General features: G+C 53.8%; 6 protein-coding genes across 6 annotated transcripts; 4 read left to right on the plus strand and 2 right to left on the minus strand.

The window, feature by feature from the left end:
- Nucleotides 1-755: 755 nt before the first annotated feature.
- CONPUDRAFT_71103 (fatty acid synthase) lies at nucleotides 756-13357 on the plus strand (the record flags this gene model as incomplete). The annotated part of the gene is made up of 17 exons (XM_007767244.1): nucleotides 756-836; nucleotides 892-2248; nucleotides 2298-2601; nucleotides 2651-4052; nucleotides 4105-5022; nucleotides 5079-5917; nucleotides 5968-6832; nucleotides 6885-6980; nucleotides 7031-7232; nucleotides 7282-8913; nucleotides 8965-10021; nucleotides 10071-10777; nucleotides 10827-12339; nucleotides 12399-12486; nucleotides 12533-12914; nucleotides 12979-13268; nucleotides 13322-13357. The coding sequence occupies 17 exons, from the start codon at nucleotides 756-758 to the stop codon at nucleotides 13355-13357; spliced, it is 11769 nt and encodes a 3922-aa protein (XP_007765434.1).
- A 155-nt stretch (nucleotides 13358-13512) lies between these two features.
- CONPUDRAFT_142640 (uncharacterized protein) lies at nucleotides 13513-14481 on the minus strand (the record flags this gene model as incomplete). Its single annotated transcript, XM_007767844.1, has 1 exon — nucleotides 13513-14481. The coding sequence occupies one exon, from the start codon at nucleotides 14479-14481 to the stop codon at nucleotides 13513-13515; it is 969 nt and encodes a 322-aa protein (XP_007766034.1).
- A 210-nt stretch (nucleotides 14482-14691) lies between these two features.
- Nucleotides 14692-16968, plus strand: CONPUDRAFT_100254 (ATP-dependent RNA helicase DBP5). Its single transcript, XM_007767845.1, has 11 exons — nucleotides 14692-14763; nucleotides 14819-14860; nucleotides 14914-14957; nucleotides 15011-15084; nucleotides 15135-15227; nucleotides 15277-15379; nucleotides 15431-15717; nucleotides 15771-16011; nucleotides 16068-16350; nucleotides 16403-16548; nucleotides 16606-16968. Exons 1-11 carry the CDS (start codon nucleotides 14715-14717, stop codon nucleotides 16630-16632), a joined length of 1389 nt encoding a protein of 462 aa, XP_007766035.1. The 5' UTR covers nucleotides 14692-14714; the 3' UTR covers nucleotides 16633-16968.
- Nucleotides 16969-17018: 50 nt separating this feature from the next.
- On the minus strand, nucleotides 17019-17793 carry CONPUDRAFT_50017 (uncharacterized protein; the record flags this gene model as incomplete). The annotated part of the gene is made up of 4 exons (XM_007767085.1): nucleotides 17019-17098; nucleotides 17152-17218; nucleotides 17275-17402; nucleotides 17466-17793. 4 exons carry the CDS (start codon nucleotides 17791-17793, stop codon nucleotides 17019-17021), a joined length of 603 nt encoding a protein of 200 aa, XP_007765275.1.
- A 17-nt stretch (nucleotides 17794-17810) lies between these two features.
- CONPUDRAFT_163465 (DnaJ-domain-containing protein) lies at nucleotides 17811-19683 on the plus strand. Its single transcript, XM_007767846.1, has 4 exons — nucleotides 17811-18281; nucleotides 18347-18409; nucleotides 18471-18697; nucleotides 18753-19683. Exons 1-4 carry the CDS (start codon nucleotides 18201-18203, stop codon nucleotides 19558-19560), a joined length of 1179 nt encoding a protein of 392 aa, XP_007766036.1. The 5' UTR covers nucleotides 17811-18200; the 3' UTR covers nucleotides 19561-19683.
- Nucleotides 19684-20164: 481 nt separating this feature from the next.
- Nucleotides 20165-21013, plus strand: CONPUDRAFT_135798 (DnaJ-domain-containing protein; the record flags this gene model as incomplete). Its single annotated transcript, XM_007767847.1, has 4 exons — nucleotides 20165-20279; nucleotides 20344-20708; nucleotides 20761-20826; nucleotides 20896-21013. Coding segments are annotated over exons 2-4 (279 nt in total), but the record flags the coding sequence as incomplete, so codon positions are not given.
- Between the last annotated feature and the right edge of the window lie 1572 nt (nucleotides 21014-22585).

The raw sequence follows: 22585 nt of genomic DNA on the forward strand, positions 1-22585 counted from the left end.
ATCTTCCGCGTCCCTCTGGATCACAGTCACGGTACCAGTGATACCTTGGAAGGGGTGTCCGGCGGTCAGAGGATTATCATCTATTATCATTATCAGGAAGCCATGACGCGGTGCTAGGTATGCGCCGCGTGCTTAGTACAAGCGGCGCGACAATCCTTCAAACACATGTTTAATCACTCGTATATGAAGACAAGTTCAATCCGTGACATATGGAAGACAATTCTCCATATGTTTACCTATTGAGAACACTGTAATTTAAGCATCTGCACAGCTGTCAAATTAGATTAGAGTGTACCCTGGCTTCCCGAATGCGGGAATTTGCAATTGGCTGTCATCGAGACGCTTGACATGGCATGACAGGGCCGAAATTTATTGCTTCCGCGAATACCTTCTCCTCCAGCACTTTGCTCGTAATATTAATTGCAGTGGGGTGCTCTCTTGTCTCGAGTGTCTCAGGCCTTTGTTGTTCGCTCAGGTGAACTTTCGCCTGAAACGCGTCAATAACCCAGGCGAATCCTCTCGAATTTAAGGGTTCTGTCGGGGACTGCGCTGATAATCAATCGGGACGCGCGTCGAAGTGACTTGAGGCGTCCTCGAGGATGAGTACGTTTCTCTGCACGTGACACCACTTTTTGGGGGAAGGCATGTCAGACCGAAAAATTGGGACTGGGGCGCGGCGAATATAAACTTTGGCCCATATCGTCTTTTCGCTCTGCCGCCCCTCCCCCTCCCTTCCCTTTTCTCGCCGTTCCAAAATGTCGCCTCAGAACGGTGATGTCGTCCGTGAAAATGCTATCTGTACTCGCCCTTTAATCGTCGCCACGGCAAACATTAGAGTGCGTTATCTCGCGCGTACTGACGCGTCGCGGGAGCTGATCTTGTCTTTAATAGGTCTCGATCCCCGTCTCAACCCAGACGGACGAGTGGATCGCCGCTGAAGTTCTGAGAGATGATTTCGTCCAGTCGCGGAAGCAGTCAGATGCAGTCGATAGCACCGCTGAGCTAGAGAATGCTCAGGAGGCTTTGATCGAGCTTCATGCTCGCTTCCTTGCCTTCGTCGCGCAAAACGCTACCGCTGACGCGAAATGCGTCAAACCTCGCATCGCCCTCCTTCGCAACATCTTCTGCCACTTCGTCGACACCTACCTCTTCGACAAGGATCTCTATACCTTTGTCAGCTCTTTCGATACCGAAGTTCGAGCTGCCGTCCTTTCCTCCTTCCATCTTGCTCGCCACGCTCTCGAACAGAACAATGTATCCGACATCCCTAACGCACCTCCCTCCAAACTCTTGACGGCAGCTTCTGAAGGCAACGCCTCCATCTACGCCATTTTCGGCGGTCAAGGCACCAACGAAGTCTACTTCGACGAACTTCAAGCACTCTACGACACCTATAGACCTTATGTTTTCGGCTTAATCTCCGCAATGACGAACGAGATCCTCGTTCCTCTCGTTGCTGAACGCGAGGCCACTGGCTTCTACACCTACGGCATGAACGTTCTGGGATGGCTTTCGGGTGCCATCGCTCGGCCCTCTGTGGAATACCTGGCTTCTATCCCCGTCTCCCTGCCACTTATCGGGCTTACCCAACTCATCCAGTACTTGGTTGTCTGTCGTGTATCTGGTCTCAGCCCTGGCGAGCTGCGCAAGTGCATCGCAGGTGCCACTGGTCATTCCCAAGGCGTGGTCTCAGCTGTCGCCATCTCTGCGTCTTCGACGTACGAATCTTACGACATTAACGCCAAGAGGGCCCTCCGCTGGCTATTTTTCTGCGGTCTCCGCGGTCAAGAAGCCTTCCCTGTCCTCGCCATTGAACCCTCAATCATCCAGGACTCGATTGAAGGGGGAGAGGGTCAGCCCACGCCTATGTTGTCAATCGCCGGTCTTTCTCTCTCCGAAGTGGAGCCGCATATTGCTAAGACCAATAAGCATCTTCCTGAGAACTCGCAACTGGGTGTCTCTCTTTACAATGGCCCTCGTAACTTCGTGGTGACCGGTCCTCCCCGTGCGCTGTACGGCCTCGTGATCAACCTGCGGAAAGTACGCGCACCCTCTGGCGAGGATCAGAGCAAGATTCCGTTCTCGCAGCGCAAGCCCGTGTTCACTGTCCGATTCTTGGTGGTGAACGCACCTTACCATAGCACATACCTGACTTCGGCGACTGACAAGCTTTGCAACGAGGATCTCGCTGGTGAGGAGTTATGGAAGAGCGAGGAGCTTGCGATACCCGTCTACAATACCGAGGATGGTGAGTGCTGCATTCACCTTCCTAATTTTATATCTCATATGCCATTCAGGTTCCGATATGCGCAAGCTTTCCTCGTCCATCGCACGGTCGCTCTGTGATCAAATCTTTACTTCGCCCATTCACTGGAGTGCTGCTACTGGCTTCCCCGAAACCGCGACTCATATTGTCGACTTCGGCCCAGGAGGAGTGAATGGCATTGGGCCTCTTACTGCTCGCAACCTCGATGGTCGGGGTGTTCGTGTTATCACCCTAGGTGACAAGGGCCGTGGCGAAGGCGAACTTTTCGATGTCAGCAACGTCAAGCGCGAGGTCTGGTGGAACAGCAAGTTCACACCTCGTCTCGTCAAGTCCAGGTACGTTTCAGTCGGCCTCTGAAGTCCATAGCTTGAACTCCATTTCCAGCGATGGAACTCTTCACCTCGATACGCCCTTCTCTCGCCTCCTCGGGAAGCCTCCCATCATGGTCGCAGGCATGACTCCGACCACTGTAAAGGCTGGCTTCGTCAGCGCCGTCCTTGCCGCAGGCTACCACATTGAGCTCGCGGGTGGTGGGCACTATAACCCGGCCGCCCTGCGGTCCAAGATCGCTGAGATCCAGTCCAATATTCCTGACGGCGTTGGTATCACGCTGAACTCTCTCTACATCAATCCACGTCAATTTGGCTTCCAATTCCCGCTCTGGCAAGAGATGCGTCGAGAGGGTCTTCCTGTTGAAGGCTTCTGCGTTGCCGCTGGGGTTCCCAGCACGGAGAAGGCAGCAGAGATCATCGCCGGCCTGCAAGCGGCCGGCATCAAGCACGTCTCGTTCAAGCCCGGCTCTATTGATGGCATCCGTCAAGTCGTGAACATCGCCGCTGCCAACCCTGACTTCCCCATCATCATGCAATGGACCGGCGGTCGTGCGGGCGGTCACCACTCGTATGAGGACTTCCATAACCCTATCTTGAAGACTTACAGCTCCATCCGCCAACATGCAAATATCTCCCTCGTTGGCGGCTCTGGCTTTGGTGGTGCTGATGACATTTGGCCGTACCTCACTGGTGAATGGTCATTTACGCTCTACGACGTTCAGCCTATGCCTTTCGATGGCTTCCTCTTCGCTAGCCGCGTTATGGTAGCAAAGGAAGCTCACACTAGCTCGTCCGTCAAGGACCTCATTGTAGCGGCGGCCGGTGTCGACGACAAAGACTGGGAGAGCACCTACGTCAAGCCTACCGGTGGCATACTTACTGTGCGCTCCGAGCTCGGTGAACCCATCCACAAGGTTGCAACTCGTGCCGTCAAGCTGTGGAAGGAGTTCGACGACACCGTCTTCAAGATGCCTAAGGACAAGCGAGGCCCGTGGCTCGCTGAACGCAAGGCAGAAATCATCGAGAAACTCAACGCCAACTTTGCCAAACCTTGGTTCGGGTGGAAGAAGGATGGATCCGTCGCTCTCGATCTCGGTGACATGACCTATGAAGAGGTCACCCTTCGTCTCATTCGTTTGATGTACGTTAGTCACGAGTCGAGGTGGATCGACCGCAGCCTTCGTAACTTGACTGGTGACTGGCTGAGGCGCGTTGAAGAGCGGTTCGCTGGTGTTGACAACGGGACCAAGCCCAGTATCATCCAGAGCTTCTCTGAGCTCGACGAACCACACGGCTTCGTGGAGACTTTCTTCTCTACCTATCCAGCTGCCAAGGAGCAGCTAATGGCTGCTGAGGATCGCGCGTTCTTCCTTGCGATTTCTCAGCGCCCTGGCCAGAAGCCTGCTCCTTTCATCCCGATCCTCGACTCGAGCTTCGAAGTGTGGTTCAAGAAGGTATGGGTTGGTTCAAATTTGACAACAACTTTGTGCTTATGCTTAATCACAGGACTCCCTCTGGGCTGCCGAAGACATTGAAGCAGTGTTCGACCAGGATCCCCAACGTGTGTGCATTCTCCAGGGCCCGGTGGCAGTCAAGCACTCCATTGTCAAGGACGAGCCTATCAAGGACATGTTGGGCAACATCACCTCCAACCTCATCCAGAAGTTGCTGGAGCGTTCGTATGGTGGTGACGTGGCCAATGTCCCTACGATTGACTACCTTGCCCCCGAGCCCGCATCTGTGTCCATCCCGGCTGGTGTGCAGCCGTCGAAGGCTGCGTCTGGCGTCGAGTTTGTCGTCGGTGATAACGTTCCTGACACCAACGACTGGCTGAACTTCCTTTCTGGCTCCAAGCTGAACTGGCTTAAGGCGCTTTTGACTTCTGTCACCATTGTCCAGGGCAAGGCCTACGTCGACAACCCTATGCGTCGTGCTTTGGCCCCGCGCAAGGGCCAGCGTGTGGTCCTCGAGTTTGACGGTGAACTTCCTACGTCTTTGACTGCGTTCGGCGCCGCCAGATCTCACGGCGTTCACAAGTCCGACTTCAAGGCTGTAGAGATCAAGTACTCGCCATCGACGCAGACAATAGATGCCATCTTCAACGAGGATCGCCAGAACAAGTCTGTGCCTCTTCACCTGCAGTTCCAATACGTCCCTTCTACTGGGTCTACTCCTATCCACGAGGCTGTCGAGGGACGCAACCACCGCATCAAGGAGTTTTACTGGAAGCTCTGGTTCGGTAATAACGAGACTCTTCCTGAAATTGGCCTTCGCGAGACTTTTGTCGGTCCTCAGGTGACCATCTCGGCCGAGGACGTGGAGACCTTCTGCTCCGTCGTGGGTAACCAGGGCGAACACTTCAAGAGTGTACGTTCTTCGTCCGTTAAGGCGCCCATGGACTTTGCCATCGTCACTGGTTGGCAGGTACGTTGCAATATGATATGAGCATAGCCGCATTTTTCTCATTGCTCGCATCTCAGGCCATCATGAAGGCCATCTTCCCCGCTAGCATTGACGGGGACCTCCTGAAGCTTGTCCATCTCTCGAACGGGTTCCGTGTCGTTAACGGTTCCAGGCCTTTGGTTGCTGGGGATGTTTGCTATGCCGACGCACGCATTGCCTCTGTGAAGAACACCGACGCCGGCAAGATGGTGCAGGCCAAAGGTCATGTGTACCGTGACGGTCAGCCGGTCATCGAAGTTGTTTCCTCATTCCTCTACCGTGGCCGGTTTACCGACTTTGAAAACACTTTCGATGTCATCGAGGAACCCGACTATGTTGTCGAAGTGGCCAGTGATGCATCTGTCGGTGTCATTCAATCGAAGGAATGGTTCTCCTGGGCCGACGACACGGAGCCTTTGAAGGCGGACACCACTCTCGTCTTCCGCGTGAAGTCAGAAGTCACCTTCAAGGACAAGACTTCTTACCGCGATGTCTCCGTGTCGGGCGACATCTTCACCCGCGACCACCTCAAGCGCCTCCACAAGGTCGGTGCCGTAGAGTTTGAGCAGGAGGGATGCAAGGGCAACCCTGTCATCGCCTATCTTCAGCGTCATGGTGTCGCCGAGGGCCGCCTGACTCCTCTCACCAATGAGGGTTACTCCATGACCAGCTCAACCTCCACTGCCTTCGCCGCTCCTCTCACAAACGAGCCTTACTCGAAAGTTTCTGGCGATTTCAACCCCATCCACATCAACCCCTACTTCTCTTCATACGCCTCTCTTCCCGGCACCATCACCCATGGAATGTGGTCAAGTGCAGCGACTCGCCGCTACGTTGAGAATATCGTCGCTCAAGGTAACCCTGACCGGGTCATTGCGTGAGTTCCACTATCTCCTTGCTTGAACACTTCTGAACCCCTGGTATCAGCTACGACGTATCTTTTGTGGGTATGATCCTCCCCGGAGATGAGCTTCAAGTGAAGATTCGTCACATCGGGATGCGCGACGGCCATATTGTCGTCAAGGTCGAGACCATCAACCAGCGCGACGAGAAGGTCCTTGAGGGCACGGCCGAGGTTGCCCAACCCACCACTGTCTATGTTTTCACTGGTCAGGGCTCGCAAGAACCTGGCATGGGTATGGACCTCTACAACAACTCCCCTGCTGCCCGTGCTGTCTGGGAGGGTGCGGATGCTCACTTGCTTGCTGTCTATGGGTTCTCTATCGTCGAGATTGTCAAGGACAACCCCAAACAGAAGACTATCCACTTCGGCGGTTTCAAGGGACAGGCGATCCGTCAGCGCTACATGGACATGACTTACGATACCATGGACAAGGACGGCAACGTCAAGACTCTTCCTCTATTCGCCGACATCGACGTCCGCTCTCCCAAGTATACCTTTAGCCATCCCAACGGTCTTCTCTTTGCAACCCAATTCGCTCAGATCGCTTTGGTCGTCACGGAGAAAGCAGCTTTCGAGGACATGCGGGCGAAGGGTTTTGTTCAGAAGGACTGTGCTTTCGCTGGTCACTCCCTCGGTGAATACTCTGCCCTTGCATCCATCGCCGATGTATTGCACATCTCTGCTCTTGTCGACGTCGTCTTCTACCGTGGTATCACTATGCAGCGCGCTGTTGAGCGGGACTCGCAGAACCGATCAAATTACGCCATGTGTGCAGTCAACCCGAGTCGAATCTCCAAGACGTTCACGGACGCCGCTCTTCGAGAGGTCGTTGACACCATCTCGACGCGAACGTCAACCCTGTTGGAGATCGTCAACTACAACGTGGAGGTATGGTCCGCCAGCTTTCATTAGTATCACTACGCTGATTCTTGTGTTCCAGGGCCAACAATATGTCTGCGCTGGCGAGCTCCTCGCTCTGCAGACCCTGACCAACGTTCTGAACTATCTGAAGCTGCAGAAGATTGACATTGCCAAGGTAAAGTCTCCGTTACTCGCTTGGATCAACCTGAGTTGACATTTTCCCAGTTGACTGAGACATACACTGTGGAGAAAGTGAAGGAGATGCTCAGCGACATTGTCATGGAGTGCTTCGACCGTGCGAAGGCCCTGCAAGCGGCCTCGGGCTACATTGTTCTTGAGCGTGGTTTCGCGACTATCCCTCTGCCTGGCATTGACGTGCCCTTCCACTCGCGATATCTGTGGGCAGGAGTCATGCCGTTCCGTGCCTGTAAGATCGTACTCCTATACATCACCTGTCTGTGTTCACCTTTTGCTAGACCTCTCGAAGAAGATCAATGCGTCTCTCCTCAACCCTGACATGTTGATCGGCAAATACATCCCCAATTTGGTCGCCAAGCCCTTCGATGTTTCCAAGGAATATGCCGAGTTGATCTACGACCAGACGTCCTCCCCGCGCCTTGACAAAGTTCTCAAGAAGTGGGAGGAAGAGAGCTGGGCCGCGCCGGAAAATCGCCAGAAGCTCGCCTACATTATCTTAGTGGAGCTGCTTTCCTATCAATTCGCCTCTCCCGTTCGTTGGATTGAAACGCAGGACCTGCTGTTCACTAACTTCAACTTCGAACGGCTCATTGAGCTCGGTCCTTCGCCTACCCTCACAGGCATGGCTTCTCGTACTCTCAAAGCTAAATATGAGGCCCAGGACGATGCCAACAGCCGCAAGCGTTCAATCCTTTGTCATGCCAAGAATGTTCGGGAGGTCTACTACCAATTCGAGGACGAGGTCACCGAAGCTCCTGCTGCTGAGTCTGCAGGCCCTGCTCCCGCAGCTGCGGCGGCCCCTGCTGGTCCCGCACCCGTCGCTGCACCCGTTGCCGCACCCGCTGCCGCTGCCGCCGCCATCGACGACGTTCCCATCAATGCTTCCGACATCCTCGCTTTCGTCATCGCGCAGAAGCTTAAGAAGAAAGTCGAGGAAGTTCCCCAGTCCAAATCTATCAAAGACCTTGTCGGCGGGAAGTCGACCCTCCAGAATGAAATTCTTGGTGACTTGCAGCTTGAGTTCTCGTCGGCGCCTGAAAAGGGTGAAGAGCTATCATTGGAGGAGCTTGGCTCAGCCTTGAGCGTGGGTCACTCGGGAAACTTGGGCAAATACACTGCAGGGCTGATCTCTCGTATGGTTGGTGGCAAGATGCCTGGTGGCTTCAATGCGTCCACAATCAAGGGCTATCTATCCAAGACTTGGGGTCTCGGTTCCTCCCGTGCGGATGCTGTCCTGCTCATGGGTACGACGCTCGAACCCGCCAAGCGCTTGTCCTCCGAGGCTGAAGCTAAGGCTTGGTTGGATAGCGTTGTGGCCGCTTACGCGCAACGGGCGGGCATTTCCCTCTCTAGCGGTGGTGCTGCCGGCGCAGGTGGAGGTGGCGGAGGAGGTGCTACTATCAACAGCGAGGAGTTCCTCAAATTCAAGTCTGAGCAAGATCGCTTCGCGGAGCAGCACATAGAGCTCTACAGCCGCTACTTGAACCGCGACTCGCGTGCCGGCGAAGTTGCCTTCGACAAGGAGAAGGCTACGTCTGCGCAACTCCAGGCTCGCCTTGATGCTATCGCCAAGGAGCACGGCGACACCTACATTGATGGCATTCAGCCTGTATTCAACCCGTTGAAGGCTCGTCATTTCGACTCCGCCTGGAACTGGGTCCGCCAAGACGCCCTCCTCATGTACTACGATATCATTCATGGCCGCCTGACGACTGTCGACCGAGAGCTCACCGCTCGTTGCATCCAGTTGCTGAATCGCGCAGACCCAGAACTACTTGCATACATGCAATACAACATCGACCGCTTAGATCCCAGCAAGGGCGACACATACGCTCTTACCAAGCAGTTTGGTCAGGAGCTCATCGACAACACGAAGGAAGTCCTTGGGAAACCTCCCGTATACAAGGACGGTATGTAAACAGTTCTTGCAATGTTGACGTCGTTCTAAGTGTGTTTCTTAGTGACTTTCCCTACCGCTCCTCACACTGAGGTGACGGAGAAGGGCGACATCGTGTATACCGAAGTCGTCCGCGAGAACGTCCGAAAGCTCGAGGCTTACGTGGAGGAGATGGCGAGCGGCGACATGACACCCGCAGTCAACATGCAGAAGATCCAAGACGACGTCATGAAACTCTGGACGGTCGTCAAGACTCAGCCTGGAATTAGCGATGACCAGAAAAACCGGATCAAAGCCCTGTACGAAGGTGTCGTTCGCTCTCTACGAAAGAACCCAGAGCAGTCCCCCCGTCCTCGCCAACGTACTCGCCGCAATTCATCTCAGTTCCTCCGCCCCCAGATCTCGTCGGTCGCACCAGTGTCTGCAGACAAGGTTCCCTTGCTGCACTTGAAGCGCAAGGTTGGTGCCAACTGGGAATACAGTAGCAACTTGACGGGCGTCTACCTCGACATTCTTCATGAGATTGCCACCTCTGGGACGACTTTCAAAGACAAGAATGCGTTGCTGACCGGTGTCGGCAAAGGATCCATCGGCGTTGAGATTCTCAAGGGTCTTTTGTCGGGAGGAGCCCACGTTGTTATCACCACCTCCCGCTACAACCGATCTACCGTGGAGTACTACCAGTCGATCTATCAGAGCTTTGGTGCTCGCGGCTCTGCCTTGACTGTTGTGCCATTCAACCAAGGCTCCAAGCAGGATGTCGAGGCCCTCGTTGACTACATTTATGGCACCCTCGGGCTCGATCTCGACTACATCCTGCCTTTCGCAGCTGTCCCCGAAAATGGCCGCGAGATTGATGGTTTGGACGACAAGTCTGAGCTCGCCCACCGCATCATGTTGGTCAACCTTCTTCGCATCCTGGGGGCCGTCAAGAACAAGAAGGCCTCTCATCACTTCGTCACCCGGCCCACGCAAGTCATCCTTCCTCTCTCCCCCAACCACGGCCTCTTCGGTAACGATGGTCTTTACTCCGAGTCGAAGATTTCGCTCGAGACCTTGTTCAACCGCTGGAACTCCGAAAGTTGGGGCGAATACCTTTGCATGGCAGGTGCTGTCATTGGGTAAGCTGTTGCTTGCTATCATGTTTCAACGGCGCTAATCTCCGTTCAGCTGGACCCGCGGCACTGGCTTAATGTCGGCGACTAACACAGTTGCCCACGAGCTCGAGGGATACGGTGTCCGTACCTTCTCTGCCAAGGAGATGGCCTTCAACATCCTGGGTCTCATGCATCCGCTGTTATTCAGCATCACACAAGTGGAGCCCATCTGGGCAGATCTCAACGGAGGTATGGATCGCCTGCCTGACCTCGCCGACATCACGACTCGCATCCGACTTGACTTGAACAAGAAGAGTGAGCTGCGTCGTTCAATTGCTCGCGACAATGCCCTCGACTTCAAAGTCATCAATGGGGTTGAGGGAGAAGCTGTTCTTCAGACTGTAAACGTTGTCCCTCGCGCGAACTTCAAGTTCGATTTCCCCACGCTGGAGGAGGCGTCTTCAGTCGAGGACCTGAAGAAGCTCCAAGGCATCATCGATCTAGAAAAGGTTGTTGTTGTTACTGGCTTTGCTGAAGTCGGGCCTTGGGGAAGCTCGCGCACACGATGGGAGATGGAGGCTCGAGGCGAATTCACGATCGAGGGCTGCATCGAGATGGCCTGGATAATGGGCTTCACCAAGTACTTCGACGGCCGTCTCAAGGATGGCTCTCTTTACGTTGGATGGGTTGATGCGAAGTCTGGAGAGCCTATCGACGACAAAGACGTTCGCGGACGTTACGAGAAGGATATCTTGGCTCATGCAGGTGTTCGCCTCATTGGTAAGATTAGTGTTCGTTTGCCGAATCTTACAAGCTAAATATGTTACAGAGCCCGAGCTCTTCAACGGGTATGACCCGAAGAAGAAAGTCTTCAACCAGGAGGTCGAGCTCATCCATGACCTTGAGCCCATCGAGGTCGCTCAATCCGATGCTGAGAAGTTCAAACACGAGCACGGTGACAAGTGTGACATCTGGGCCGGCGAGGGCGACCAATGGTTCGTCAAGTTCAAGAAGGGCGCTCGCGTGTTCGTTCCCAAAGCGTTCAAGTTCAGTCGTCTCGTGGCTGGCCAAATCCCTACTGGATGGGACGCAGGGCGTTATGGTATCCCTGCCGACATCATCGCTCAAGTGGACCGCGCTACTTTGTGGGCCCTTGTGTGCACTGCGGAGGCTCTCAACATGTCAGGCATCACCGACCCCTACGAACTCTACCAACATTTCCATCCTTCCGACGTTGGCACATGCATCGGAAGTGGTATGGGCGGTACGGAGAGTCTCGCGAAGATGTTCAAGGACCGTCGGGAGGAGAAGGAGGTTCAAAACGACGTACTTCAGGAGACCTTCATCAACACTACTGCCGGATGGGTCAACCTGTTGCTCATGTCGTCTAGCGGACCTGTCAAGATCCCAGTTGGTGCTTGCGCCACTGCTTTGCAATCCCTTGAGATCGCTTGTGACACGGTCCTCTCTGGCAAAGCTAAGGTCATGATCGCTGGTGGATTCGACGATATCAGCGAGGAGGGCTCCTACGAGTTCGCCAACATGAAGGCAACCAGCAGCGCTGAGACCGAGTTTGCTATGGGACGAGAACCCACTGAAATGTCCCGCCCTGCCACGACGACTCGTGCCGGATTCATGGAGTCTCAGGGCACCGGAGTTCATATCGTGATGAGCGCGAAGACAGCAATCGACCTTGGTGCTCCTATTCGCGGTATTCTGGCGTTTACTTCTACCTCCACTGACAAGGCGGGCCGCTCGATTCCCGCTCCCGGCCGTGGAGCTTTGACTGTCGCCCGTGAACTTCCTTCCAAGTACCCTCTTCCAACGCTTGATCTCGGCTATCGCTCGCGTCAAGTCGCTTTCCGCCGTCAGCAGATTGGCCAGTGGCTTGCGAACGAGCAGGCGCAGCTGCGTGAGGAGCTTGAAGTCACGAAGGCTCAGGGTAACGCCGTGGACGATGAGTACATCTCATCTCGTGTCTCCGACATGGAGAAGGAGGCAGCCCATCAGGAGAAGGAGGCACTCGCAACGTATGGCATGTTGGAAGGCGCTGATGCCCGCGTCGCTCCGCTTCGTCGTGCTCTCGCTATTTGGGGTCTTTCCGCTGATGACATTGGAGTCTTATCCATTCACGGAACCAGCACTGGTGCTAACGAGAAGAACGAGACGGAAATCTGGCACAACATTCTTTCAACCATCTCTCGCACGCATGGCAACGCTGTACCGGTCATGGCTCAGAAGAGTTTGCTCGGTCACTCGAAGGGTGGTTCGGCAGCCTGGCAGATGGCTGGCCTGATTCAGTCCGTCAGCACCGGTATCATCCCTGGTAACCGGAACAGCGAGTAAGTGAAGTTATCGAACACGCCCTTCACGTAACTAACCTCTTTTCCTTCTTCCTTAGCAACATCGACGCCCGCTTTGAGGCTCATCACATGCTCATGTTCCCTTCGAAGTCAATCCACACCGATGGCGTTCGTGCTGGTGTTATGGTAAGTAGAGTCGTTCGTCATGGATATAATGCTAAGCGATTTTTAGTCCTCGTTCGGCTTCGGTCAAGTGGGCGGTATTGCTCTTATCGTCCATCCCCGCTACCTCTTTGGCTCTTTGGAACCTTCCGTCTACGAGTCTTACAGGGCACGCAACCTTGCTCGTGCCCAAGGCGCTTACAAGGTCATGACCGAGATGATGACTTCCAACTCTCTCGTCCGGATCAAGGAAGGACCTCCTTACACGCCAGAGCTTGAGCAGGCCGTCCTGATGAACCCTATGGCTAGGGCGAGCTTCGACCCCAAGACTCGCACATACCGTTACACGGCGGAGCTCAACAAGCAGATCCCGACTGACATCGCTAATGGGAAGATTGTGTCCGAAGCCTTCGTTTCCTCTGGAACTCCCGCCGGCGTGGGTGTGGACCAAGGTATGCAAACTCGCCTCGTACCTACCGGACATAACTAAGTCTGCCTTAGAACTCATTTCTTCAGTTCCGAGCTGGAACCCAACTTTCGTGTCCCGCAACTTCACTGATGCCGAAATTGCTTACTGCCGATCCCAGCCATCTCCTCCTTCCTCCTTCGCCGCTCGCTGGGTTGGAAAGGAAGCTGTGTTCAAATCTTTGGGTGTCTCCTCAAAGGGTGCCGGAGCTGCGATGAAGGACATCGAGATTCTTCCTAACGAGTCCGGCGTGCCGACGGTTTCCTTGCACGGCGAAGCCCAAGCTGCCGCTCAATCAAAGGGCATCAAGCAGGTTTTGATTTCTTTGAGCCATTCTGAGGTTTGTCCTCCCTCATATGTCGCCTTAAGAACCTTGCCTGACTTTCTTTACAGACTGTTGCCATTGCATTCGCTCAAGCATCCTCATGATTTCTCGTCTGATGGCCATTCATCAGCTGCATCACGCTTACGAATTATACGTATATTTTAATCTCATTACCCCATACTCTCACAATGCTGTATAGTATAACACAATTCTCGCATGCACCATCGTTAATTCAATGCATTTCGTTTTCTCAGTGCTGTCATGACAATGATTGAACTACCGAGTACAGTGATGCTTGCTCGATGTACTGTGCAATATTAGGTAAGACGACACCCATCCATGAATTATCTGCTGCTTGGACCTTGGTACGGACAGCCGTAGAGCTGTACGTTTGCTCGTCTTCACCAATATTCACAAGAGAAACCCGCTTCTCTCCAATTATTCTTTCAAATGTTTCCAAAGTTTGACTTTCAGATACGGCTTGCGACAAGCTGTCCGGTCCTGTTGGGGGGCGACGAGCGCAGACAATATTACAGTCCTCCATGGCCGAGGATAGGAATTTCTTGAGAGCCTGGTGCATGTCACCCTCGGATGGGTAGAAGCGCGGGGAGATCAAACGAATGAGGGTGTCATATCCCATCGTGAAGGTCATCTGGGGCTTTAGAGGTTTCATAGGAGACTGGCTTTCACTACTGTGAAGCGCCTGCAGGCGACTGAAAAGGTATTGTGTTAAAGCAGTTGATTTACCGGCAAACGTAGGCTCATCGATGATTGCCACGGCGACATTGCTTTCCTGGGCTATCACCTGGGTAGAAGATACAAGCTCCTTCGCCATGAGGTACATCATCTCGAGTCTCTGTACCTGTGACGCGTCTCCAGGTTTGAGGACCTTGTCTGCGTTGCGAACGGAAAGTAATAGAAGTTTCGCGTCATAATCCTCTCGTGCGACGTTGAGCGATGGGAGGTCCAGAGACACGAGACCTGGAGGATGTGGAGGTATATTTGCGAGTGCTAAGTGAGCTAGCGTTGGAGGGTTGAAGGATGAATCGACGACGGAGATGCGAAGGGGGTTGGCAGAGTCGAGGGGACTCGAAGGTCGGCACGGCCACCTGTCGTGAGTGGTATAGACGAGTTCTACTCGACTAGCTCCCTGCTGGACGCGCTGGAGTAGGTTCGAGGCGTGTTGAGAGAAAGCAGGAGGAACAAGTGAGGCTGACATCTTGAACATGTTACAACTTAGAGCAAGCTTGGAGCAGTCCCCGTTTGCAGTTAATACTAATAGCAGAGTAAGTACTTAGTACTTAGTACTTAGTACTTTGTGTGAAGAGATCAGATGAGAAATCGACTCCGCTCGGCAAACCCCCTTTTGAATCCGGTTCCGGAAGACGCGTCAAGGTAAATAACTCGACATTTACTCAGTTCACTGCACACAGCTCCGGTCACCGTCCACCCTCACATACGATGCAAAAGGACAAGGATGGTTTCTATGAACCAGTGGCTGCATCTGCGGGTGAGTGGATAAAAACCATCAGATATAAACCTACCTTTACGCTGGACTAATGTAGGCGAGGAGGCAGAGCCTGCCGACGAGAATGATGCGGGCAAGGGTACGCGCACTCCTACGTCGATCTTCGCTCACTGCTAACCACCGATTTGTCAGAGGAACCCGAAACGGACCTGCTTGCCTCAAGCTTTGAAGTTACGGTAAACTAGATCGATCATTGGTACTCGCGACGATTCACCGATGCCGTCGAAAGGTCACACTCGCCGATCAACAAGCAGACCCCAATTCCCCTCTATTCAGCGCAAAAACGTTCGAAGAGCTTGGGCTGTATGTATGCTCTAGCTTCTGCGAAGTCGTGCATTGATTTTGTGGCGTAGACATCAAGATCTGTTAAAAGGACTGTATGATCTTGGATTCTCAAAGCCTTCGAAAATTCAAGAGCGTGCACTTCCCCTGCTCCTTGCCAACCCGTGCGTTATCAGGACTCTACTGGCTGACATCAACTTGACAGTAGCATAGGCCAATGAATATGATCGGACAGTCGCAATCGGGCACAGGCAAGACTGCCGCCTTCGTATTGACCATGCTTAGTCGAATCGACTTTTCCAAAGCCAAGACCCAGGTGTGTATTGATATGCGGCTATATTTCACATCTGTAGCTGAAAACATAAAGGCGCTCTGTCTTGCTCCCTCCCGAGAACTCGCTCGTCAAATTATGTCGGTAGTGGTGGCCATGGGCAAGTTCACGGAAGTCCAGACCGAGTACGCTATCAAGGAGAGTATTCCGAAGGGCACTTCGACGATTAGCGCGCAGATTGTTGTCGGTACGCCTGGCACAATGACGGATCTGCTCAGAAGAAGAGTCATCGACGCGAGGGAGGTCAAGGTATTTGTGCTCGACGAGGCGGACAATATGCTTGACCAAGATGGCCTCGGAGAACAGACACTGAGGGTGAAGAAGTGGGTTCGTTTCCCGCTTCAGACACAGAACCATGCTAACCATCTGTCTCTAGTTTTCTTCCTCGTCAAGATCTCCAAGTCATCCTCTTTTCTGCGACATTCCCCGACCACGTCCGTAAATTTGCCAACAAGTTCGCCCCAGGCGCCAACACAATCGAGCTTCAGAAGGAGGAGTTGTCTGTGGACAGCATTAAGCAGTTCTATATGGATTGCAAGAACGAGGAGCATAAATACGATATCCTTGTTTCTCTCTACCAATTGCTCACCATCGGGCAGAGCATCATCTTTTGTCAGGTACGTCCTCTTGCTTCGTGAACTACCGGCGTATTTTAAGCATTAGCCCACGCCAGCACCGGCACACGGCAGACCGTATATCACAACGTATGACTGCGGAAGGCCACAAGGTCGCCTCGCTCCACGGTGCAAAAGACGCTACCGAGCGTGATACGATCATCGACAACTTCCGGGAGGGCCGCGAGAAGGTACTGATCACGACGAACGTCATCGCTCGCGGCATCGACATCATGTCGGTGAACATGGTCGTCAACTACGACCTGCCGCTGATGAACGAGCGAGGGAATTATCACTCTGGTGATGCTTTGCCCGATATTGAAACGTATATTCACCGAATAGGTGCGCATCAGTAGCACGCGAGAAAGTGACAATTGGGCTGACTCGTGATTAGGCCGAACTGGACGTTTCGGACGCAAGGGTATCTCTATCAACTTCGTCCATGACCAACGGACGTGGCAGCAAATGGAGATGATTGAGAAGACGCTTGGAAGGAAGATCGTTCGGATAAAGACGGATGATTTGGATGACATGGAAGAGGTGCGTATTACTGTGGACGACATGCGTTGTCATGACTAACTCTTGTTATTTTTGCAGAGTATGAAGAAGGTCCTGAAGTCATGATCTGCCCTATATAGCGCGTACGCGGCCTTGTAATATTCATGTGTATGCATAATTCGGAAACTGTATTTCTTAACAAGTTTCTCAACGTTGGGGTGAATGAAACGCGAGAGAAAGACAAAAATCAGTCCATTCAATGTACCTTATCCATGACAAAAATATGCTGGACTGCGGGGATATATGAAAGAACTGGACAAGACATGGTGTCTTATGTTGCCGAAGTTGCATTGTTGAAGAACAGAGACATACCGGGGATGGGAACCTTTTGACGTTCGCTGGGAAGAAAGCTCAAGTTTATGCTGGGAAGAGGAGACAAGTAAAACCCACAGTTCGCGCACTGAAGATCAGCATCAACGGGGGTGAGTCTATGACTGCTCTCGAAGCATACACTACGCACCTCGAACGATAAAATTCGCCAAAACTGCGAAAAACAGAAGGGCACTGACTATGACAGGGCCGAGAATTTGATCTGTGGTTGACGATGCGCTAAGTGAAATTATGAATTAGGACGCAGCGACGAACCATAGTGCCCAGGATCCCGCTTGCGAATCATGGTGATACGACGTTGATAGAGGAGGTAGCCATATATCTGAGTGGTGATTATCAACGGACTGTCGGCATGTCGTGAAGATTCTGTGGCCTTACCAGGACCCCAATGCTAATGAGAGCGTAAACGTATGCAAAGTTGCGAGCAACGGGTTCGTCGGAGGCGTTGAAGAGAGCAAGAGACAGCGTGCCGAGGAGTACGGCAAGGTTCAGCCACGAGATCCAGGCTGGAAGCAAGACTTGTTAAGACATGCACGCTGCACGCGAGAGGAGGGGTCGACGATGCTGACTTCTCTCATTAGCGAACCAGACTTTGCCCTCGACCTTGATGCTCGTCGGGATCTTCTTTGGGACTCTGATTTGGACAGCAGGATTGATCGAGTGGTAGTCGCGGACGGCCGTGGACGGCGCGTGGCCATTGTCGTCGACTTCGGGGATGCCGTCCTCTCTGGTGTAGCGCTGCGGCCTCTGGGTGCCCGTCGGAAGAGAGGCGAGGGCCGAGGATGAAAAAGGGGAGAGGATGTGCCATGACGAGCGGCCCCCTGCGCCTGCGTCCTCGCTGCTGTTGTTTCTCGCGTGCTTGTCGGCGCCTTCCGCGGTCAAATTCTGGCTTGTCATGGCGCTCGTCGACTGGCTGTACAGCGACTAGTGCTGGAAATCTCAGACTCGGAGAGCCAAGCCATATGCATAGACAGCCACACTCCTCGGCGAACGTTTCTGGATCTCGTCTATAATTGGCTCCGCTACTTATGTCAAGTCGCCGGCGGACAACTCCGGACGGGTGACAGGTCCATGGACTCAATATCCCAGCGTACTTCCCACGAGCTAGCCCGCGCCTCCCAGCGCTGACGTGTGACGTCAGTCCCCTGTTTCTGGCATGTTCTGGCGAGATCTATAACCGGAGAGCATACTGAAGCACATCCCTTTGCCTTCTAGTTTCAAATCGCAGAGACACATATACTGAACAACCGCCTCAGGGCAACTCTGAACAAAACACAGTCTTGCTGACAGCCACCTAGCTCAACATGGGTACAGACTACTACAAACTATTGGGCATCAGCCGCGACGCCAGTGAAGATGAGATCAAGAGGGCGTACAAGAAAATGGTGCGTGTGCCTTTGCACTTCAATAGGAGTATGGCAACTGACGAAATAACTCTTCCTTTTTCCAGGCTCTTAAATGGCATCCTGACCGTAACAGTGGATCAGAAGAGGCCTCAAAGAAGTTCAAGGAGGTGCGTTTGGGAACTCATATGTAGGCTGTATGCATGATATTCATAACATCTTAAATTGAAGATCTCCGAGGCATTTGAAGTGCTCAGCGATAAACAGAAGCGGGGTATATATGACCAATTTGGAGAGGAGGGCCTTAAAGGCGGAGGCGGTGGCCCATCACCAGGTGCTGGGGGCGGTTTCCAGAGCTTTGGTGGTTTCCCCGGCGGCGGTGGAGGCTCAACCTTTACCTTTACAAGCGGAGGTCCAGGGGGAGGATTCGCACCAACGGATCCGCAGAAGATCTTTGAGTAAGTGATTATTCCCCAATTTTATATCACGCCGTGTATTGATGGATGACCTCAGGACAATGTTTGGAGGTGGTCTCGGAAGTATGTTTGGAGGCATGGGTGGCATGGGTGGCATGGGTGGAGGCATGGGCGGAACGGGCGGAGGCATGGGCGGAATGGGTGGAGGCATGGGCGGTCGCGGAATGTACACCGACGATGACGATGGGTCTGGCTTTTTCGGTGGTATGCCAGGCGGTATGCCAGGCGGCACGCCCCGCCGTCCAGGTCCTGGGTCTCGAGGACATTCACGTCGCGCATCGGGAAGCAGCGGTAGCCCACAGTCCAACGAAATCACGCGACCGCTCAAGCTTTCCTTGGAGGACCTCTACTGTGGCGCGACGAAGCACCTCAAGATCGGCCGCAAGTTGCTGACTGGCGGCACGGAAGACAAGGTGCTCGAGATCCAAGTGCTTCCAGGCTGGAAAAGTGGTACCAAGATTCGCTTCCCGCGGGCAGGAAACGAGCAACCAACCGGCGAGGCGCAGGACCTGGTCTTCGTCGTAGAGGAGAAGGAGCACCCCGTTTTCACCCGTCAAGGGGACGACCTCGTATGTCGGCTGAAGATCCCATTAGTGGACGCGCTGGCGCCTTCTGGCGGGAAACAGCAGGTGAACGCTCTTGACGGACGTAAAATCCAGGTCACTGTCCCATCACTTGGTGTCATCAAGCCAGGCCAAGAAACGAAGATTCCTGGCGAGGGCATGCCCATCCGCAAACAGGGAAGTCCAAAGAAGAAGGGAGATCTGATTGTAAAGTGGGACGTTGTGTTCCCAGAACGTCTTACTGCTTCGCAGAAAGAGGAGATAAGAAAGGTGCTTGGTTGAGGAGTGGGTCATATTAGTATCACATTGTACATCACCGCATCATGCATATATGAAGGACTCTTAGCTTTACAATACAATCTCTGTTTTTGCTAGAATACTTATCGGTACAATACCAAGCAATTATGATCAGTCTACGCTGTGACGTGATAGTCCAAGGGGAGCGCGGGATGAATCTACCGTGCCTGATGGTACTGTACAGTTCTTGGAAAGGTACGTTTTGAACTCGGCTAGATCTTCGCTACTCATGCGCTCCACCCCCCAACGTTGCAGTTGCATCGATGCTGGGCATCATCGAGAAGCTGCACGCTACACCGCTTGATATGGGCTGGAGGGGCATGAAGATATTAGGACATGCATGGCTATTGGCGATGTGATCGGGGAAATGGGGCAGAAAGGTCGATGATATTCCAGCGTCGATAACTCGTCAATATTTTGGTATACTTATAACAAGTGCGATCAACGACAATGATAACAGAGCGACGTACTCGCGGAAGCAAATTGTGATTTCCAAAAGAGGCTATCCCTGTTTGAGCCAGTTCATCCTGAGAGGACCGGCGTGGTTGCCCACTTCCGGACCCAGACCCACAACTCTTCACAAGCCTCCCAGATGGTCAACACAGCTGACCAGTGTATGACAATTGGGAGGGCTGCTACGGCATTGCGCAAAATGGATACTGATAAACCGTGCATTAGGCCTTAGGGCTGCAGATATCGGGGCGGTACGTCCGCGCAAACGCAACGAGGAGATTAATCGTCACTGAATGTGATTGGGAAACGTGCCAGCCATGAGGCACGCTCAATGATCGTGGTCAGCCTCTGCACTCCGTGGGCATCGTCCAACACCGGAACTAATCATCGACTAGCTCTTGTGCACTGCTCGTCCGCTCCCCTTTTATAAACTTTTGTGCCCTATCCCCCAACTCGAAGCTAGCTATCTAGTCCAGCGCAAAGCACCTCCCTCTCTCCCCCCTCGGTGGGCTCCACCACTCAACGTTCAGTGCCCAGGCCCTCGTGCTTCTTATACATATCTTCCCCACCCTATTCGCTCAAAGATGGACGAGTACCCTCAGCCCGTCGATCACTATTTTATCCTCAATATCCCTCCCGATGCCACCGAGGATATGATCAAGCAGGCTTTCCGCAAGCTGGTGAGCTGAATATGGTTGGGTAATTTTCATGTTTACTGACATTTTTCGCAAGGCTTTACAGTGGCATCCGGACCGTCACAACGCTGGGAAGGAATATGCCGCTCAAATGTTCATTCAAGTATGCTTCGTTTGACTACAATATTGCTGACGTGCAGACACTCAAGAATACTGTCCCTTTCTAACACAGGTTCATGCATCCTATCGAGCCCTTATGGAGACCAAGGATAATGCTCGCACACGTTCCCCGCCATCGCCACCACCACCCCCGCCGCCGTCGTTCAGCTCTCCGTACTCATTTCCTCCTGGTACTTTCCCCTCCGAGAACCCACGGGAACAAGCACCTCCTCGATCACCACCACCGCCACCACCACCACGGCACTATGGCACGCCTTACTTCTTCACCTCTGCTGATCTTCCCCCAGAAGAACCTCCGCCGCCGCCGCCCAGACATTATAGCTCACCATATTCCTTCACATCCGCCAACCTTCCCCCAGAAGAACCACCACGGCACTATGGGTCGGCATACTCGTATCCGTCTGCGAATGCACCGACAGAGCAGCAATCACCGCCACCACAGCACTTTGGTTCGCCTTACTCTTTCACATCCGCGAACCTCCCTCCAGAGGATCCACCGCGCCATTTCGGGTCACCCTACTCCTACACATCTGCCAATCTTCCGCCGGAAGAACCACCGCGGCCGTTCTACTCTTTTTCTCAATTTCCTCACCCTGATGATAGCCCTCGTCCGTTCAGCTCCCCTTACTCATACACCTCCGCCGAACTTCCCAAAGACAACTGGGCGCAATCGAACGGTACTGCACCTGGCTTTGCGTACTCGCAGGCATCGAGCGACACCCAACAGGATGCAACGAATCTCAATCAGCCCGACAGCGATGGGGACGACACCTCCGTCCCCAGTACCGAGACGCCACCTACGACGCCTTCCTGCTCAACGCAATCCTTCGCCGCGGACGACTCGCAACAATCGCCCGAGGAATTTGGTGACGAGTTGCCACGCTCCACAGACATCCCACCTGCGGAATCGACTCCAGAAGACCTAGGCCCAGAGTCGACGCCACGCTCCGACTTACGTGATCCCCTTTCTGCAGAAGACAGCAAGCAGCCTCATGTTGCCTCGTCTTCGACTTCTTCGCCGTCAGCTGACTCTTCACTATCAAACGATGAAACTCCCGCGGCTCCATCGGCCGAAACGCCTGGAGCTGGTCCGAGCAAGCCCAAGTCGGGCAGGAGCAGGTCCGTGCCGGCCGAGCGCACGATGAAGGAGGCCTCGAGCAAGGAGGCCGGGTCGAGCAAGGAGAGGCTCCGGAAGGAACGTGTCGGCAAGGGCGATGCGCCCGCGGGCACTGATTCGCCCAAGAAGAGGTCACGGAAGGAGGCCTCGAGCGTGGATCCTTACTCGAGCAAGGGGGCATCTGCGGAGGACCAGGCTCGTGAGGCCGGTCCTAGCAAGGAGCGCCGTCGCAAAGAAAAGCCTCCCGAGGACGATGCCCCCCGCGAGAAGGTGCCTGGCAAGAAAAAGCTGCGAAAAGAGGCGCCGGCGGAGGAGGAGTCGAGTAGGGGTCGCTCGGAGAAGGTGAAGGAGAAGTCCGGTGAAGATGAACCTGGGGATGAGGAGCGCTCAAAGAAGGAGAAAGGAAACGAGGGGGCTGTCGAGGAGGAGTTGCCGAAGGAGCGTTTGAAGAAGGGCAAGGAGAAGGCTACTGATGAGGAGCCACCGAAGGAGCGTACGAAAAAGCGCAAAGAAAAGTCGAATGAGGAGTCACTGAAAGAGCGCTCTGGGAGCGGGAAGGAGAAGCCGAGTGAGGAAGAGTTGCCGAAGCCGCGCCGGAAGAGAGAGGGATCTGGCGATGAGCCAT

This window comes from Coniophora puteana, assembly GCF_000271625.1.
Source record: "Coniophora puteana RWD-64-598 SS2 unplaced genomic scaffold CONPUscaffold_3, whole genome shotgun sequence".
Lineage (NCBI taxonomy): Eukaryota > Fungi > Basidiomycota > Agaricomycetes > Boletales > Coniophoraceae > Coniophora > Coniophora puteana.

Coding starts and splice junctions, on each gene's coding strand:
- CONPUDRAFT_100254 (XM_007767845.1), top strand. CDS start 14,715: ATGCAAAAGGACAAGGATGGTTTCTATGAACCAGTGGCTGCATCTGCG. Junction 14,958..15,010: donor CCTCAAGCTTTGAAGTTACG/GTAAACTAGATC, acceptor TGCCGTCGAAAG/GTCACACTCGCCGATCAACA. Junction 15,718..15,770: donor CAGACACTGAGGGTGAAGAA/GTGGGTTCGTTT, acceptor ATCTGTCTCTAG/TTTTCTTCCTCGTCAAGATC.
- CONPUDRAFT_163465 (XM_007767846.1), top strand. CDS start 18,201: ATGGGTACAGACTACTACAAACTATTGGGCATCAGCCGCGACGCCAGT. Junction 18,282..18,346: donor AGAGGGCGTACAAGAAAATG/GTGCGTGTGCCT, acceptor TCCTTTTTCCAG/GCTCTTAAATGGCATCCTGA. Junction 18,410..18,470: donor CCTCAAAGAAGTTCAAGGAG/GTGCGTTTGGGA, acceptor CTTAAATTGAAG/ATCTCCGAGGCATTTGAAGT.